This window comes from Aulonocara stuartgranti (genome assembly GCF_965226115.1).
Source record: "Aulonocara stuartgranti genome assembly, chromosome: 14".
Lineage (NCBI taxonomy): Eukaryota > Metazoa > Chordata > Actinopteri > Cichliformes > Cichlidae > Aulonocara > Aulonocara stuartgranti.
Window position 1 is genome coordinate 7,968,376 of NC_138950.1, and position 17,058 is coordinate 7,985,433.

The 17,058-nt window shown below is 38.1% G+C and overlaps 1 protein-coding gene across 12 annotated transcripts in view; it reads right to left on the reverse strand.

The window, feature by feature from the left end:
- Window positions 1-17,058, reverse strand: part of tenm4 (teneurin transmembrane protein 4) — a 144,182-nt gene that overhangs the window by 77,218 nt on the left and 49,906 nt on the right. For 9 of the 12 annotated variants that reach the window (XM_082503111.1, XM_082503109.1, XM_082503108.1 and 6 more), the window contains 2 exons: window positions 11,838-12,059; window positions 2,169-2,418 (listed from right to left, as the gene is read on the reverse strand). In XM_082503111.1, coding sequence (XP_082359237.1) covers window positions 2,169-2,418; window positions 11,838-12,059 — 472 coding nt within the window. The remainder of the gene's footprint in view (window positions 1-2,168; window positions 2,419-11,837; window positions 12,060-17,058) is intronic. The other 3 variants (XM_082503103.1, XM_082503102.1, XM_082503101.1) reach the window with 1 other exon arrangement.

Consider the following 17,058-nt stretch of genomic DNA (forward strand, 5'->3'; position numbering starts at 1 on the left):
TCCCCCCATTTAATGGTTGCTACATGTCTTAAAACACATTTTCAGCAAACATTTCTAGAGTCTCATGTCTCACTGCCCCCCCAAATGAGAGCTCTGTTCCATAAGGAAATACAGCAGCAATGCAATGGAGAAATGAACTGTCCACATGCAATGGGCAGGCTGAACACGTTGCATGGTACAAGAGAAAAGCTTTGTTTTTGATCCCAGTCTCCTCTGCGGCCAGCAGTAAAATCTGTTCATAGTCTTTAAAGCTTGTGTTCTAGGGAAGAATGCTACTTTTAACGAAGAAAGAAATACTTGGCAGAAACTTGGCAGAAAAAAAATGGTGAAGCTGGACAGGGCCAACCAACTGCTGGCATTTTTCCAGTGCTAAAGCACGGCAGAAATATACCAGTGCTGAATTTATCAGTGAAATTAAATTTCCCAAAAGTGACAAGAGAGGGCCATTTTAATACTATTAACTTAGTAAAAGTGACATTTAATATTGCAGGGTCCATGCGGATATTGCTAATGGTTTCAGTTTCCTTATTGGAACTTTGCTAGGTGTCATTTTTTTCCTTCAATGCAATAGGTTATACAGACTCGATTCTGTATGTGATTTCAGCAGCACTCTAGCCTCTCCTCACCATCTGTTTTCTGTTCCACAGGGAATACCTGTACGGGATTAACTGGAGCTGGATGATGTGTAATCATTCATTATACAACTAACTGTCCTTCTACCAGCTGAAATTGATTCTCATTTTCCTGTTGACTGAAGCGTCTCACAAAAACTGAAAGAGGAGACAATAAGTCTGTTCAAGACTGGTTTCTTAGCCACGCCAAATTAGCTATTAGCTATTTTCCTGTCAACAGCTATTTAATTTATGGCAATGTATTTTATCACACAGACCAGTGGTTTTTAATAAGTTCTGAATATATTAAAAATATTGGCAACATTTAAACTGAGGACGCTGTTATGTAACATTTTCAAAAAACAGAAGAAATAAATTACAATATTCAAACCTTAACTTTTGTACATAAAGCTATGCGGCAGCTAAGAACAAATAGCTACTGTTACTTGTGCACACTTTCTGAGCTGATTTTTTCGAGTCAGAATTCAGAAAAATGTTCAGAGAAAGCGATATAAATGGAGGAAAGAAATTCTGTCCTCTCTCAGCTCATCATAGTTTACTGACAGAATCTGAGCTGACCAACCAAATTATAATAAGCCTGAACAGTACTTGTCTAACAGCTTGACAAGATCGATATCAATCATTATTCAGTGACACCTTCACTAGGGTACTACCTGTTCTAAACAGTATAAATATATATGAAGAATCCACCTGTCATTGGCCAGAACTGTGGGTTTTGCTCATTCTTGATTATTTGTTATAACACTTTTACCTATAAGAAACAGAAATGCAATTGCTGCATTTATTTAAATTTACAAACTATTCACTTTTATATATAATATAATATAATATAATATAATATAACATCATGGTATGCGCAATTTTTTGTCATTGTGATCTGTTGTTTTTAGCCTTAACTGCTTTGAAGAGATAATTGCAACAGTTATAAAACAAAGGGTTTTTTCTTTTTACTATTAGCAGACTAAATTGATATCTTGGAAGGTTGAGAAAATTCTGCCTCAGTATTCCTAATTTCATACCGCCTTGCAATAAGACCATCCAAAGAAACACCAGATATTCCCTTTGTTACAATAACACTTGACAGACCTACTTCACACAAGGGCCTCCTATTGAGAAATACTAGAGAAATGAATGCTGATTAATATGAAATAAATAAAACTCAGGGCTGAAGTGGAGGGGCTACGAAGCCTGCTCACGGGAGCCTGAATATAATTTGGTATTATCCAACATGATTGTAATTACTCTGCTGTTTAAACTCAATAGCTTCCCCTGTTAGGACTCCTAGTATTAGGCGAACCAAAAGCACCACTTTTCTCTTGTTTGCCACAAAATCATGTTCATCACAAATATAGGCCTTTGCCCCTAGCAGGATATTTTCCATTTTATTGCTTTGCTCCTTGTTAGCACTGTGGTAATTTAATATGGAGCGGACAGCAGGAACAAGAGGAAACACCAAGTTCAATGGCACCAGCTCAGCTCAAGTCTTCCAGATGCCAACTTCTCTATACATTGTCTGAGAGACAAACTACACAGTACCTTGTTTCCAGGGGGATGTTGCTGTTAAGTAGCCAGTTGTCCTGTGCACTGCCAGAGTCTTGACCACTGGCGGGACCCTCAGGAGGAACGGAGCTGTCTGTGGGCGCAGGACTTGGGTTGCTCCGTGGTGTGTAGTTGCTCCTATTCAAGGAGTTAATAGAGGCTGCATGGTGCTGATGATTGGGCGAGTGGGAGTGGGAGAGTGGTAGAGGAGGCGTCCGCAGCCGAGAGTGATTTTGAAAGGCTCCGTCTGAAAGAAAAGAAAAAAAAAACAGAAAAGAAATAAAACATGGAACAGATATTTTAAAAGAATAAAAATTCGACTCATTTACTGTTTGCTTTCAGGCACTTTTGGGTTACCTTTGAAAGCACCATCAAAGACAGCCAGATTCAGTTTGTTTGCCAGCATAGCAAGAATATGGCAGCTCCTTTGAGGATGCACATTCCAAAAGGTTTGTGAAAGCAAGCTCATGTGTGTAAACTAACTGGTTAAGACAAATCCAAAGCTTATTTCACGCCTTATGGTGTTATTTCAACCCAGTCAGGAACAATATTCTGACTGATGAATGATTAGACATAGCTTCGGTAGCACATACACTCACCAGTCACTTTATTAGGTCCAACTGCAATGCAAAATGCAAAAATCAGCCAATCACATAGGACCGTGTTTAGGCATGTAGACGTGCACAAAAGTGCTAAAGTTCAAACTGAGCATCAGCATGGGGAAGAAAGCTCATGGCATCATTGTTGATGCTAAACAGGCTGGTCTTTCAGAAACTGATGATCTGCTGGGATTCCCAAACAACCATTACTAGGGTTCACAGAGTGTAGTCTGAAAACTACACAATGCCCAGAGGCATAGTTGATGCCAGAGGTCAGAGGAGAATGGCCAGACTGATAAGCAAGCAGAATAAACTATAATACCAACTGTTACAACCAAGATATGCAGAAGAGCATTTCTGTGCACACAGCGCATCAGCCCTTGAAGCAGATGGGCTACAGCAGCAGAAGACCACTGATGTCAGCTAAGGACAGACAACTGAAGTTCACACTGAAGTACATTAGGCTATTCTACAGTGGCAGAGTCAGAGTTTGTGGTAAAAAAACATCAAAGAATGGATCCATCCTGCCTTGTATCAATGATTCAGGTTTCTGCTTGTGGTGTAATGGCGTATAAGATATTTTCTTGGCACACTTCAGGCCCCTCAGTACCAATTGGACATCATTTAAATGCCACCTGTCTTCTGATGGCTGCTTCCAGCAAGGTAATGTTGCATGTCACAAAGCTCAAATCATCTCAAACAGGTTTCATAAACATGACAATTAGTTAATTGTACTCAAACGGCCTCCAGAGTGACCAGATCTTCATCCAATAGAGCACCTTTGGGATGTGGTGAGATGAGAGACTCACATCAAGGAAATCTGCAGCAAGTGTGTGATGATGAATATGAACCATAATCCCTGAGAAAAATGTTTCCAGTATGTTGATGAATCCATGAAGAGTTAGGGCAGTTTTGAAGGAACTTGGTAGTACCAGGAGCCTGGACTTATCATCACAAACTGACCAGTGAGTATAAATTAACACCAAAAACTACTAAGTTTTTCACCTTTTCACTTACCAACAAAAAAACGCAGTTAAAAAAGTCGTACTTCTGCTCATTATTTCTCTAACTGACCTCTATCAGAGTGTTCTCTCTACCTCCCACAGAGACCTGTGACAGTTTACTCAGATCAGACACTGACTCCTGTGTAAACAGATTAGCTGGCCTCTTCCTGAAACACACCAATTCACTGGGCTTTTCTGAATTTGCATTTAGCGTTTTTTTGAGCATGCACAGTTTTTTTTAAATAAACAATACTTTGTTTGCCTCCAAACTTCAATCCCGTAACTGCCGCAGCTTAAGTGAAACACATTCATGATTTGATCCAGATTTAATCAACCAGATTAAGAGTGACTCCACTGGTTATGTACCATTTCAAAGCTTTTAGCAGGAAAATTTGCTCTTTTTTCTTTTCTTTTTTTTTTTTTTTTAACCAACTATATTGTCACTTTTTTAAGAGGATTTAAAACTATTAGATATGAAGTCTAGAAGGAGAAATTGTACCCTGTGGTTTTATATTCACTATTTGATAGTGTGCAATTCATGAGATAGAGGACCAATGTCTGTATGCACTCTGTATCCATTTATTTCCACATCTGCTAAGCCATTCATCAATCAATGAACTCCCGGCTTTACACAGAGTGGCTTTTCTTTATAGCAGTAAGCCTCCTTTATTTCACAGATATCCACAACACTAAATTGCCAATTTACAGCAGAGAGAGCAGAATACAGACACACACAAAGCTTATTTTGTATAATCAGCTCCTTCATTAAAGCGATACCTACTCATGCCAGTCAAGAAGCTTAGAGTCATTTCAGATATTTTTAGGGTCAGGAACATGAAGCTCTGATATCAACATGTGTCAATCAAAGCAGGCACAATAAGAACTTTTAAGGTGCACACTGGGTATTCAGAAAACATTATTATTAAGCTTCAATGCTTAGGTCTAGTCTGCAAAGTGGGTATAAAGTCCCTTGTGTTCAGAGGTGGCATGCTAAATAATGGCTCAGCAAAAGAAATCAACACAAAATGTACCATGCTGTATTAAGCAAGCCTGTTTCTTTTCAGGATTTAAACAAGCTGTTGCTTTACAAGGCACTAGGTAATTTTATACACAGTTTCATATTGTTTCAGTCTAGTGTTTCTGTTTCTGTTTCTTTACGTTCCATTAACTATCACCAAAAAAAAGAGAAAACATTTAAATTTTCACCTGGCTCAATGCCACGTAATCTACATATTTTCTAATGTAAAAGAACCGCTGAAAGAAGTAATTGCTATATGATGCATTTGCTGCACTGACAGATGGTCGGCTACTAAGTTCTCCACTTCTGCACAATGTTGCCTCTGTGCTTAGTCGAGACAGTGAAAGAGAAGCACACCACAGTCGTTATCAGCAGTGGACTAGTGTGAGGTAAAGCCACACGGTTGTTGATGATCTCCTTCCTGCTCAGTAATGTAACTGATTCCCTAAAGCCATTAATAAGGATATGCTAATTAGTTACAGGGACACCACAGATACTCTGAGAAATATATCACAAGGACAAATGCATCGCTGCTCTGGAATGCATTTACTTTTAGGTAAACAAATACTTTACTTCCTACTGTATGACCATCAAGTAAATGTAGGGCAACAAGTGATTAATTCCTCTAACATATTTTTGTTCCACCTGGGGACCATAGAAACAGTCCCCAGTGTTATAACAAGGCTCTTAAGAGCTTTGCTACAACATAAAAAATTACCACGAAAATAAATTGGTGCACATCAATATATCATAAACTTAATATAAGTATAAATTAATACAAGTATGCAGAATGCGCTTGCAGTGTATAGTTAGGACTACTGCCTCTTTTGTTCGCTCTGTTTAAAGACCACAGGAGGAACATATTTGAAATATACTTTCTGAAGTCTGAGCTACTCTGATATTTAGATTTAAATTTACATTTTAAACCTTAATGTATCAACAGTTTTAAAACTGATGGAAAATAATTCTGGTTGGGTATTCCACCTTTGACCTTCCCTTTGGATACTGTAACACAGAAAAGCCATCTCTAAATTCAAGACAGCAGTTGCAAAAAATCAGCGACTGAAAATCTTCTGCAGCCTTTAATCAAACCTTTGATCATCATATGCCCCCTAAAACAATTTCCTTTATTGTGTTTTCACTGATGCATTCCCTTCTGATGAGCTGCTGCCTGCTGAGACCGATTCTTCATCGTAGCTCTTCTTCTAGCACCTGGCAGCCACTGCTCTGCTTTAGCTGTTTGCTAACTATTAATGAGTTATACGTTCAGGATTGAATATAGGTCTGAAAGAACATGTAAATTTCTAACTTTAATTTTTCTATTTCTTTTTAAAATGCACATATGTAAAGGCAATTTCCTTCTAAAGTAAAATTACAAAGCTGAAAATGTTTTTTGTTTTTTAACTCAAGTCTGTACTTTATGGCCCAGTAGGGGGTCAAGGTCCACACGTTTGCCAATCTAAAAATCAGTTTTGCAGTACAACCAAAATTATATGCACTACAATGTTTTTATGAACCTCGGAGAACCCTGAAAGCTGCAAATTACAAAAGATAATTTAGCATGCACAGTCCACTCCAACTGTTTTATTGGCTTTTTGAGAAGTTTTCCCAAACCTGCCAACCTGTTTATAAGCAATTCCCAGCACGCTGCACAGTAGAACAGATTATAATAAAGAGAAAGATAAATGCTCGTCGCACCTGGCTCAACAGCCCGGCAGAAAGTCATTCTTATTTTTCTGAAAAGAAACAGAAAGACAAGAAACGCGTCTGAGACCAAGCACAGTGAAACATGACCCCCACAGATGTGGTGATTCAGCAACAATTATTCACTACTATCCAAAGGATGCAAGAAAATAAATGGTTTTCTATTGAACTGCTTTGCACAACAAAATTGGCACAAAAGAAGATTCATTTGTTATCAGAGAGTCAGAGAAGGACTTTGTTACCATAGCCAAACTTTCACAGGACATTCAAAACAGAAGCCTAAAGATACCCATTCAGTCTGGGAATGTGGCATATTCATTTTTCTTTCTAACAGATGTATGCACTGGTTAAGGCCTCCTGATGCTTTTCTAGACAAGTAATTAAGGCAAATCCACTTCATTAGCTACGACCTCACCCTGCACTCTGAGAAATAAGAGAGATGTCTAATGGTGGAATGTTATAATTACTGGGAGACTGCTGTCCCATTTGTAGAAAAATAGTGACACAAAACTCAGGGAAAGATTAAATAAAAATTAATGGTTAATGTTCCACAAACAAGTAAAATAAAATAAAAAAATAAAAATTAAAAATAAAAGAATACAAAATAATTCAAACTCCTTGTAATATTTCTACTAATGTAAAGTTACGATTTTTACTTAAGGATTAGAAATCTTGGTTATTGAGAAGTCCTGGGTATGTTCATTTACTCATGAGCTACTGTATTGAGCTTGTTAATGAAATACTCAGAGTGTATGCAGTAGCCAAACTTTGAATTTTACTCTCGACAACAACAACAACAATAAAATCGACAACCAGTCACAGCAGAGCATCCCTTCATCTGGTCCAATTTAGCACTAAATGAGCCAACAAACCAATAAGAGCAGACTGGGATTTTTGGGTTGGCTGCCTTGGCATTTGAGACGGAAAATAGGTGTTTCTGTGATGAGAAAATTCTGTGCTATGTAAACCTTATATGGCACTAAAATAAAAGTATTAACTTATACGTTATATAGCATTATATCAGCTCTTTATTTCAGTGGATACAGTGGATATATATAATAGACTGAATCAATATAATACCAGATTTTGTGCTTGCAGTGTGTGTCATTTGCCACATTCGGCAAATCACATACAGAGGCCAGGTTCTCAATTTACCACTCGGTATAAAGACCTGGGTTGCGGGATGTTGTATTTCTGAACAAGGACAGTGGATGAAATCTATGGCAGTGATGGTCACACCTGATGAAATAAAATGATATGACATGCTCCAAACACCCGATCAACGCATTGAGGTGTGAGCTATTCGATACAGAATTAATCAAAAGCTATCAAGCGCCCAGATAAATCATTAAATCTTGCTTACTGCTACATCTCCTATGGCTAATCACAGGAGCAAAATTTCCAGTTGAGTACCATTTGTCTATAAAAATACAAATAGAATTTGTCACGAAGGCAGTGAAGCTGCACACTCTACTGACTCTCAGAGGCTGGTTCTCTCTGCTGGACTTGCTTTTTCTTATGACATTAGAGAAGTCTGAATGGAAGATACATGAGGGAATTTCAGCTCTCTTTGCTGGACCCATTTGAGAGGTAACAGGTGCCGAGAACAACGTGATGTGTTTAGCGCTCAGTCCTCCACTCGCTCTCTATGGAAAAATAGGGAAAAAACATATTGAATTGTGACTATAATTTCACCTTCATCACCGAGGTAGAAAATGTTGATATTTTAGAAATATAAGATCCCCAAACAAGCTTTTGCAAAGGAGGCAAGTAAGTAGAAAAGACTTGATGGAAGCAAATATATTTATCCAAAAAATATATGTGGTTGTTTTTAATAACACAACAAAAAAAATATTAGTAACATAATTCAGAAAAATCTAGTTTTACAGCAATTTAATCTATAAGGATTTGCTTGCAAATGCTTCTCTCACCCTGAGATCTAATGGATTTTCTGTCATTCCCTGAGCTGCCTTAGAAAGAACAAGACATGTGTTTATGTATGCTCTGTTCTGTGTGTCACTCTGCTGCAAATCCATCAAGAGGTTGGAGATTTTGTTAGATGGCACAGATGGTCTCCAATCATCATGCAATGGAAGTAATGCATCTCACTTTATGTCAATGAAAGGAAGATATGTAGGTATGCAAAATGCATTATCCATAGTCCCTGCACGCTGACGGACAGCAAGTTGAATGGAACTGGACAAATTGTCTGTTGACTCTAGTTCATTGATAACTTGAAGCTATTACTAAGAGAAACCAATTTCTTTTTATATGTCAGTAAAAAAAAAAAAAAATCAGATCCTCAGAAAAACAGGGGCAAAGCATGGCAGTGCCATGTGCAGCTCATTAAATTATTATTTAGGCTCAGATAGTTTTATTCCTCACGGTGTCTGTGGCTAAATTACTTTCTGGTGTGACCTCTTTTAACCACATTTCTCCGTCCTTGCAGACGCAGCGGGATGATTAAGCAGTTCAAATGAAGACTTATTTGAATTCACACACAGCTATGTCCCTGGGCCTTCTGTCCGGCTCAGCATTCCTGCTTGGTCAGCTGTGCGGTGGTGGTGGTGTGCTGGCCCTTTCACCAGGGAGCCCGGCTGCGCTGAAAGCTAACACTGACCGACCCCATGCTGTTTTGCATTAAGAGATGCTAATGCTGGGAGTTTGCAGTGTCTCAGATCTTGTGGCTCAGTGTGGCAGCGGGATCTCACTGGCAGTCTCCTCGGGAAGAAGCCCCTCAGAGAAAGCTGAGGGCCACAGTGAAACACATGCTTCATAAAAGAACTGCAGGCTTCAGCGAGCAGCCTCATCAGCCTTAGAGAAACTATTGCTCAGTGTTCCTCTAGATAAAAGCAGGACTCCCCCCACCCCACAGGGAAAAAAAGGGAAATAAATAAACACTGCTGCCTTGAAAGCTACTAATGTGAATAATGATATGCTGCTGAGAGTGTTTACTTGTTCAAAATCTAGCAGAACATTTTAAGTCCTGTATGGGGGCTCAAAGACGACCTTGAGCATATGTAATTTTAAGTGATAAAAAAAACCACCTGTTTTCTAGAGCAACAGATATACTGTGAGACAATTATTTTGGCATGCAAATTTTCTGTGGTTGTTTGCTGCCAATAATAATGTTATTTATTTATTTATTTATTTTGCTACAGTCTGTTAACCCTGACTTTGAATTTGTCTTCTACAACTGACCTGCATTAAAAAAAAGATCTGATTTGATATTCCAGTCATTTTTGCCATGGTGGCTTTTAAATTACCTTTTTTTTTTTGCTCATGCAATTCTCACTGAAACCTGAGATGCATGCCAAATTCACATTTACATTTAGTAACATGAAACCTTTTTTATCCATAAAAAGAGAATAAAACAGAAAACATTTGAATTATTTTTCCAGATGTTTAATTAAACAAATATAGAAATGTGTAATCTGGTTAATTATATTGGCTATGTCATTTTGTGTATACAACACTCATGCACGCTCAATGGCAGATACATTTATGTAGCTCATGATAACATTGCCACTAATTATTTGACACAAACTACACAGACAGTTCTCCAAATTTGAATTTTAAAAGAAAATCTGCAAGACTATAGAATGACTGAAGAGACAGGCAACAAACAAGCTTACATAACTCATTAGGTGGTTTAAGTTAGCTGAAGAACGAAGGCTATTTCCTCTTATATAACTGTACGTCGCTTCTTACTGTCAAACATTGTGTAGAACTAAATAATAACATTCATTAATGAAGAATCTCAAGCAAAGCCCATTTTGCCAAGCACTAAGTAATATTTACAAGTTTCTCAGAACAGACAAGCATGGAAATATTAAGAGCTCTGGTGTACTGTTATATGAAATTGTATATGAAGGGCACATAGAAACTTGCTCTACTTTGCAGTTTAACAATCAGTCCTACAAAACCTGAGATGACCAAAGCTACTGGTGGGGGACATTCCTCATCGGTAGTCTCCAACCCCTTACTGACAGCCAGAGGCCAACCTAAACGATGTACCTATGCAAATCAGTGTCATTGTTATGAGACAAATCTGCTGCTTTAAAGGCCATTCCCCCCACCCATGTCCCCTTCAGCACAGTCATGTCACTGTTGGGTGACCAGCATGTTGCTACTGAGGAATTAGTGTTGAGATTTGCGATGGGATTAATAGCTCCTTCTCCGGGCTTTCTAAACAGGCAGCTGGGGTAGTTTGGAGCTCTGTGAGCTAACCCTTTAGTATTTGATTTGTAAGATTGATCAGATATTTCAATTTTTTGAATTTTCCTTTGGGTTTACTCCACCAGTAACAGATGTACAGTAGCTGAAAGACATCGACATTAAAACAACTCTAAAGCATCTTATTTAGCATGCAGATGTGAGTGATAAGTTTCATAATGTTTCATAAACACAAAGAAATAACTTTTTATACTGAAAATGAAGGTCTAAGCAAAAGTCTCTGAATTTGTAGCAACCAGAATAGTACAATGCAGCAACAAACAAATAATATATGACCATAATTTCAGCCTCTAGACCAGCCAAATTACATTTACCTGCACACACAACTCATGCAAATAAAAAAGATATATCATTATAAATGAAAGTTAACTACTGATAGTGTGAATAACATAGTCTGACTGCTGCTTGGTAAACATACTGTAAATATTTTACACTCACTACATTTCTGTCATCTCCTAACACCATGTGAGTCTGTCAGTCTGAGTGAGTGTTAAGTTAACAGCAGGAGACATTGCGTTTCATGAGGAATAATTAGCTGACATTTATTAATAAGAAATCATGTTGGGACTCTTTAGACTCAATCTAGCTCAAAAACCATGTTTTGCTATGCTATTTAAATAAAAAAAAATGACAGTGTTTATTTTAAAACTGTTTTAACATAACTTCAGACCACTCAGACTTCAGAGTAGGATATGGCAAGGACTACATTTCAGTACTTCAGTACTGTCTCAGTACTGTCTTTTTTGTATTTCTTGTCTGAGGTGTGGAGGTTGCATGCAGCTGCTTTTGAGGGATTTTTAGATGGATACTCTCACCATCAAACATTGAAATTGAAGAGAAATATCTGTGACAAATATCTCCTGCTGAACCAAAATCGTCCATCTCTTTGTGTGAGGCTCTGAACTTTGCAGACCTTGCTTCAGAGAGTGCTGTGCATTTCCTGAGGCTACATATCGACTCAAAAGTTTCTACTCTCTCTCATGGTGCTCAGAAAAAAGGGACATTTTCTTGCCTATAGCCATCCACATGACCTATAACACAACATATCCAGGAGCAGGGGAAGGCTAACCTCCACAAAGCAACAGTAGTTTGAAAACCAACTCACCATCAGCAGTAGCGGTAGCAGGAGCATACAGGTTCCCTGAGCCAGTTTTAACTAAGAATGAATTGGGGCCAAACTCATCCTCAGAGTCAGAGTCCTGGGCTGGCTGAGCCGCACAGTTACCTAGCAACCCTCCCTGGCTCTCATTGGCTGCAATGGAAGGGGGAGGGTAATGGAGCTGCTCAACAGGGGAGGAGGAGGCGGATGAACAATGCAGCGGAGGACCTGTGGACCACAAACAGAGACAACACATGGGGGGGAAATGAAACACACCCAAACACAGGCAACATCACACAGAAGCAGAACACACACACACACACACATGCAAGACTTAACTCTGACACTTCAAAAACAAACAGGGACACATCTGCCTTTGTCTCCGCCACCTCATCCCAGCTGGGAAGAACAATACAAACAGCTGAAATGACTTTGAGATAGAATAGAAAAGGCAAATGCCTGGCACTGGTTTAGAGAAACAAAAACAACAAAACACCTTTTTGGGATGTTTAATGCAAAAAAGGGGGGATAATTACAGGTTACAATGCACAAATCCAAAAGCAAAGGGAAAAAAAACAAAAAGAGGAAAACAGAGGTGACGTGTTAGGGTGTATGGAAACATTACAGCACAGCAAATATGCATCCCATCAGGAGCCTGTCAAATTACTATGAATCTAAAAACTCCTCAAATTCTAAACAACCTCTCTTCACATCCGTTATCTAGCATAACTGCCATTCTCCAAACTACAAAAGTTACACTGAGAGATAAATGATTAGAGATCAAATTTACGCACTGTGCAGCAAGCATATGAATATGTCCCTCATTCTGGTGACTGTTAATACCCCCTCCTGTGGAAATATATAAAACCCCTGCCAGTCAAGAAATGAATCCAACCTGAACCAATCCTTCCTTTTTCGTATGTACACTGTGTCCATCTTAGCTTTTCTGCTTGTCAGTAATATAAAAAATAAAACAGCATAGTTGTCAGAGAGGTCAATTGCCTTTAAAGCATGAGTCATCTCATTATATTTCAATATATTTCCATAACTCTTACATCTGAATATGGTACAGTTTTGTCTGTTAAGCCTTATTGGCTCCAATCACATGCTGTCAGGGAATGTTAAATCTCCACAAAGACCTCCTATTAATGTGTAATTAACTTTTGATGGACCTCTGCAGTGCGCTGAAAATAACACTGCTTAAGTAACATGACTACAGCGCACAAAAGCCATCAGTATGGCGCTCTCCCCATTTTTCCATCAGTCCTACTGTCTTGATGTTGAAATTCCAGCTGACCTGATTGTCATTTATCAGGAGAGATGATTTTCGTCTATGTCTGTAATGATCCCTGAAGAGTATTAAAACACGACTCACTGACTCGCATCTAATTAGGAAACAATTAGTGATATTAACATATCAGCCACAGCCCTACACAAGCAGTAAACGTCCACTGCTTCAGAGGGTCACAGTTTGTGCTTTACACACGCTTCACACCAGACACTTCATTTTTTTTCTCAACTCTCTAATGCCGGTTCAGTAATGGGTGCTGAGGCATAGTGGTCCTGCTGTGGGTTAATGGCCAAGACACTGCTGTGATTGAATGTGCAGGAATGTATAACGGCGAGAGGAAAAGCTGTAGCAAAGAGCATTATCACGGCTGATTCAACGGGATTCATCTAAGACATGTATTAGTATCAAAAAACAACTCTGTGCTGCTAAATCAAGTACCACTTGACAAGCTACTACCTGACGCTATTTAAGATCAACCGTAGGACTGAAATGCTTGACGGAAAATACAAAGATGAGCTGCACAAGGGTCTTGGACTGAATATTACTGCATTTTCCTCTAAGAGAGAATTCATCACTGAGACCAGAAAAGATTAAAGTCCTCTAAACATGGTCAAAGTCATAACTTAAATGAGGTCAAGGTAGTCATGTTCAGAAGCCATTACTCTTGCACACAAAGGTTCTACTGTCTCACTGCATTTCATTAATACTGCCTTATCCACACCACATCCACCTGAAGCCAGACACAAGGCCTCTGCAGACAGAAAGCCACAGCTTGAGATGGCCAGAGAAGTTTCTCTGGCTGCCAGAGTTGATTGCTTTTGCCTTCGCTCACTATATTACAGCAGCAAAAGGGAACCTTTACTTAGGACCCCTTGGACCATGCCCAACTGCTGTAGCTTCTGACAGCTTCAGGAAGTGCCTTTTACTGCCTAGTTTGTCCCAACTGCTAAAACAGATGACCACCCACTGCATTTAAGGTCTTAATCTACTCATTAGCAAGCCAATTACAAGAACAGGCAAATAAGTGTAATCTGTAGGTAAGGAAATCTGCTAAATACATTGTTGCTTTTAGTGCTTGCTCCCTATATAACTGCTGACAAAATGTATTTCAATAGATTTGGGTTGTTCTAAACTAAAGGAACCTACTAATAATGTAACATTCTTGCATTAAATGCATGTAACCCCCTCTGTAAACAAACATTCTAAAACCTTTTACTTTCAGTATCATTCAATTATATTCATTTTAATAACACTATTATTAAAAATGCTCAGATGTGTCAGAATAAAGTGTGAAAACAGAATCGAATGAATGGCTAATTATTTAAAATGATAATCTGACAAACACAACAGGTAAGGCTGAAACAGAGGAAGCAACAACACTACACAAGCGTAATGCTACACCACTTGGTGGATATGGGTGGATATAGAATATAGGTTTCATATGAATAAAAATACGCTTATATGAAATGGAATTTGTATAAAAGTTATGCAGTGAGTTATCAAAAGTCACTTGAAATCAGAAAAAAGACAAAAGCTGAAGCACTGTGAGGCTTTTTAAAAATAATAATTAAAAGATTTTATATGTTACAGTTCTACAGGTCAAAGAAAAAAAACTGTATGTGGTGTATGAATTACAGACATGATCCTAGCAGCAGTATAAACATGCAAATGTATGATGAAAAAATTCGATCAATTCTTTTTATAATCCTACAGTTTAAAATAAATAAGCAAAAAGTGACCAAAGACTAGTAATGGGCATGGGCTACATCATGCAAACGGGAGCATAAGATTCTTTGGTAGAATCACCTCTGTGTGTTTATACATCACTGCTGTACTTAATCATTAGCAATTATTAAACTATAGCTCTCACTCTCTCTCTTCATAGTTTTCCTTTTCTCCTGTCTCTTTGATCTCACCTTCATTACACTTTAAACTGGTCACAGCAGATTGTTGCCCCTCGCTGAAACTGGTTCTACTAGATGTTTCTTCCTCTTAAAAAGGATTTTTGTCTTCCCACTGTCTCCAACTGCTTGCTCATAGGGGCTGTGTGATTATCGAGGTTTCTTTCTTATATTGTAGGGTCTTTAACTTACAATAAAAGCACCTTAAGGTGACTGTTGTTGTGATTTGGTGCTATGTAAATGAAACTGTATTGAACTGAACTGAATTCAATTGTTAAACTGTTTAAGAAATTCACAAATCAACAAAAAAGAAGTTTGCATCTTCAGTGGCAGAGCTCCATGTCCATGCTCCATGAGTGGTGACATCACATCTGCACTCTGCCGCTATTCTGGGCTAAATCTAAATTTTTTACAGTAACTGACGAGTGCAGCACGAGGGGGTTTCCAAATGGGCAAGGCAAGTTTGTGAACAGTAGAAAAAACATATAGAAAAGAAAATCAAGAAAAGTTTTTTTTTTTTTTTAGCTGTTTTAGGATTTTTCATTTGCTTCATCACTAGTGCTCTGGCTGCACTAGTTAAAATTCCATTACACAGATCTTTGGGATCTGTGTAATGGAATTTTGTCAAGATGATGCTGTGCTTATCTGACTTACTTTCTATTTTTATTTAATTAGTTTATGCAAAATACCAATTTTCACCTTTACCTTTCTTAAACACTGTTTTACACTGCCTTTTTCAATCATTCTAGAGTTGGAAACTGTTACAGAATCTACCGTATACTGGTTCACAAATCCCTATAATAGCATCTCACCCTGCATTAAGCTTTAAGCTCTTTTTACACATGTGCTGCAGCCGTGAACTTCTCTACACCGGAGGTGCAAAGGAGAATGTAAATGTCTGAAACAGTAAGACGGGAAATTAGCCAGTCTTCAACTTGTCAGCTACCTAATACACCTACCTAAGTCCGTGTGATGTCTTATTGCACTGATGTACAAATAGTGCAGCTAATTGTCTGCTGTATTAGCTGCTAGTAAGAGAGTGTGTTGCCTCCCACACATTCTATCCAGGAAGCTTCCTCATCCAAAAAATAAATAAATAAATAAATACAAATAAATAAATAAGACTACTTCCAGTAGTGCAGACTATCTCCTTCAATGTGCTACATGACAGTTCATGTGTGAAAATGGCTGTAGTGTAATAAATGTCACAAAATGGTGAAAGAAACAGTATTCACAGTGTCACAGGGTAAGGTGACAAACATGTAAGGCATCCAAATTGTGTGTTACTGTGTGTGTGTGTGTGTGTGTGTGTGTGTGTGTGTGTGAGTGAGTGAGAGAGAGACAGACAGAAATAAACACTATAAAAAAAACACCAGGATAACCAATTTAAAATTACAGAAATAAAAAGCTGGAAAACTGATGATTTATTATTTAGCAATAATCAGCTATGTGCTATGTCACTCAAACCAACAGCAACATAAAAAGCATTTGTAGCCACACTTTCTGCTCCAGATCTGTTTGTATATTATGCCTCTGATTATTATGTGAGTTCAGAAGTGACTACAGACAAGCAAAGGCATTACCAAACATATTTAAGAACTACAACTATTATGTGTACAGACTGTAATGCACATTTTGGCCTTGAGAAGCTACGAAACTAATCAGAATGATTACATTTGTGCATGAATGAGAAGCAGAATCAGCACAAACAAAAAAAGAAAATTTATGTTTAAAAATTCCTTTATTTGAGGAGGCTTCACATGCTAAGAGAGAGGAAATGAAATCAGGTAAACAAAGAATGTAATTTAGAGGGAGGATGTAATCAAGTGAAAAGAAAGTCGAATAAGAAGAATCAACAGAGTCCTGATATTCAAACCTGTTTTCTCTCCAAACTTAACTAATCTTTCTTATTTTACCACCGACTGATATAAAAGTCGGAAGTTATACAGAGAAAATAAGACATATTCCTGGAGACAAAATGTGCCATTCTTCAGCTACGCAACATGATAAACCAGGTCTATGACTGCTTTTGTTA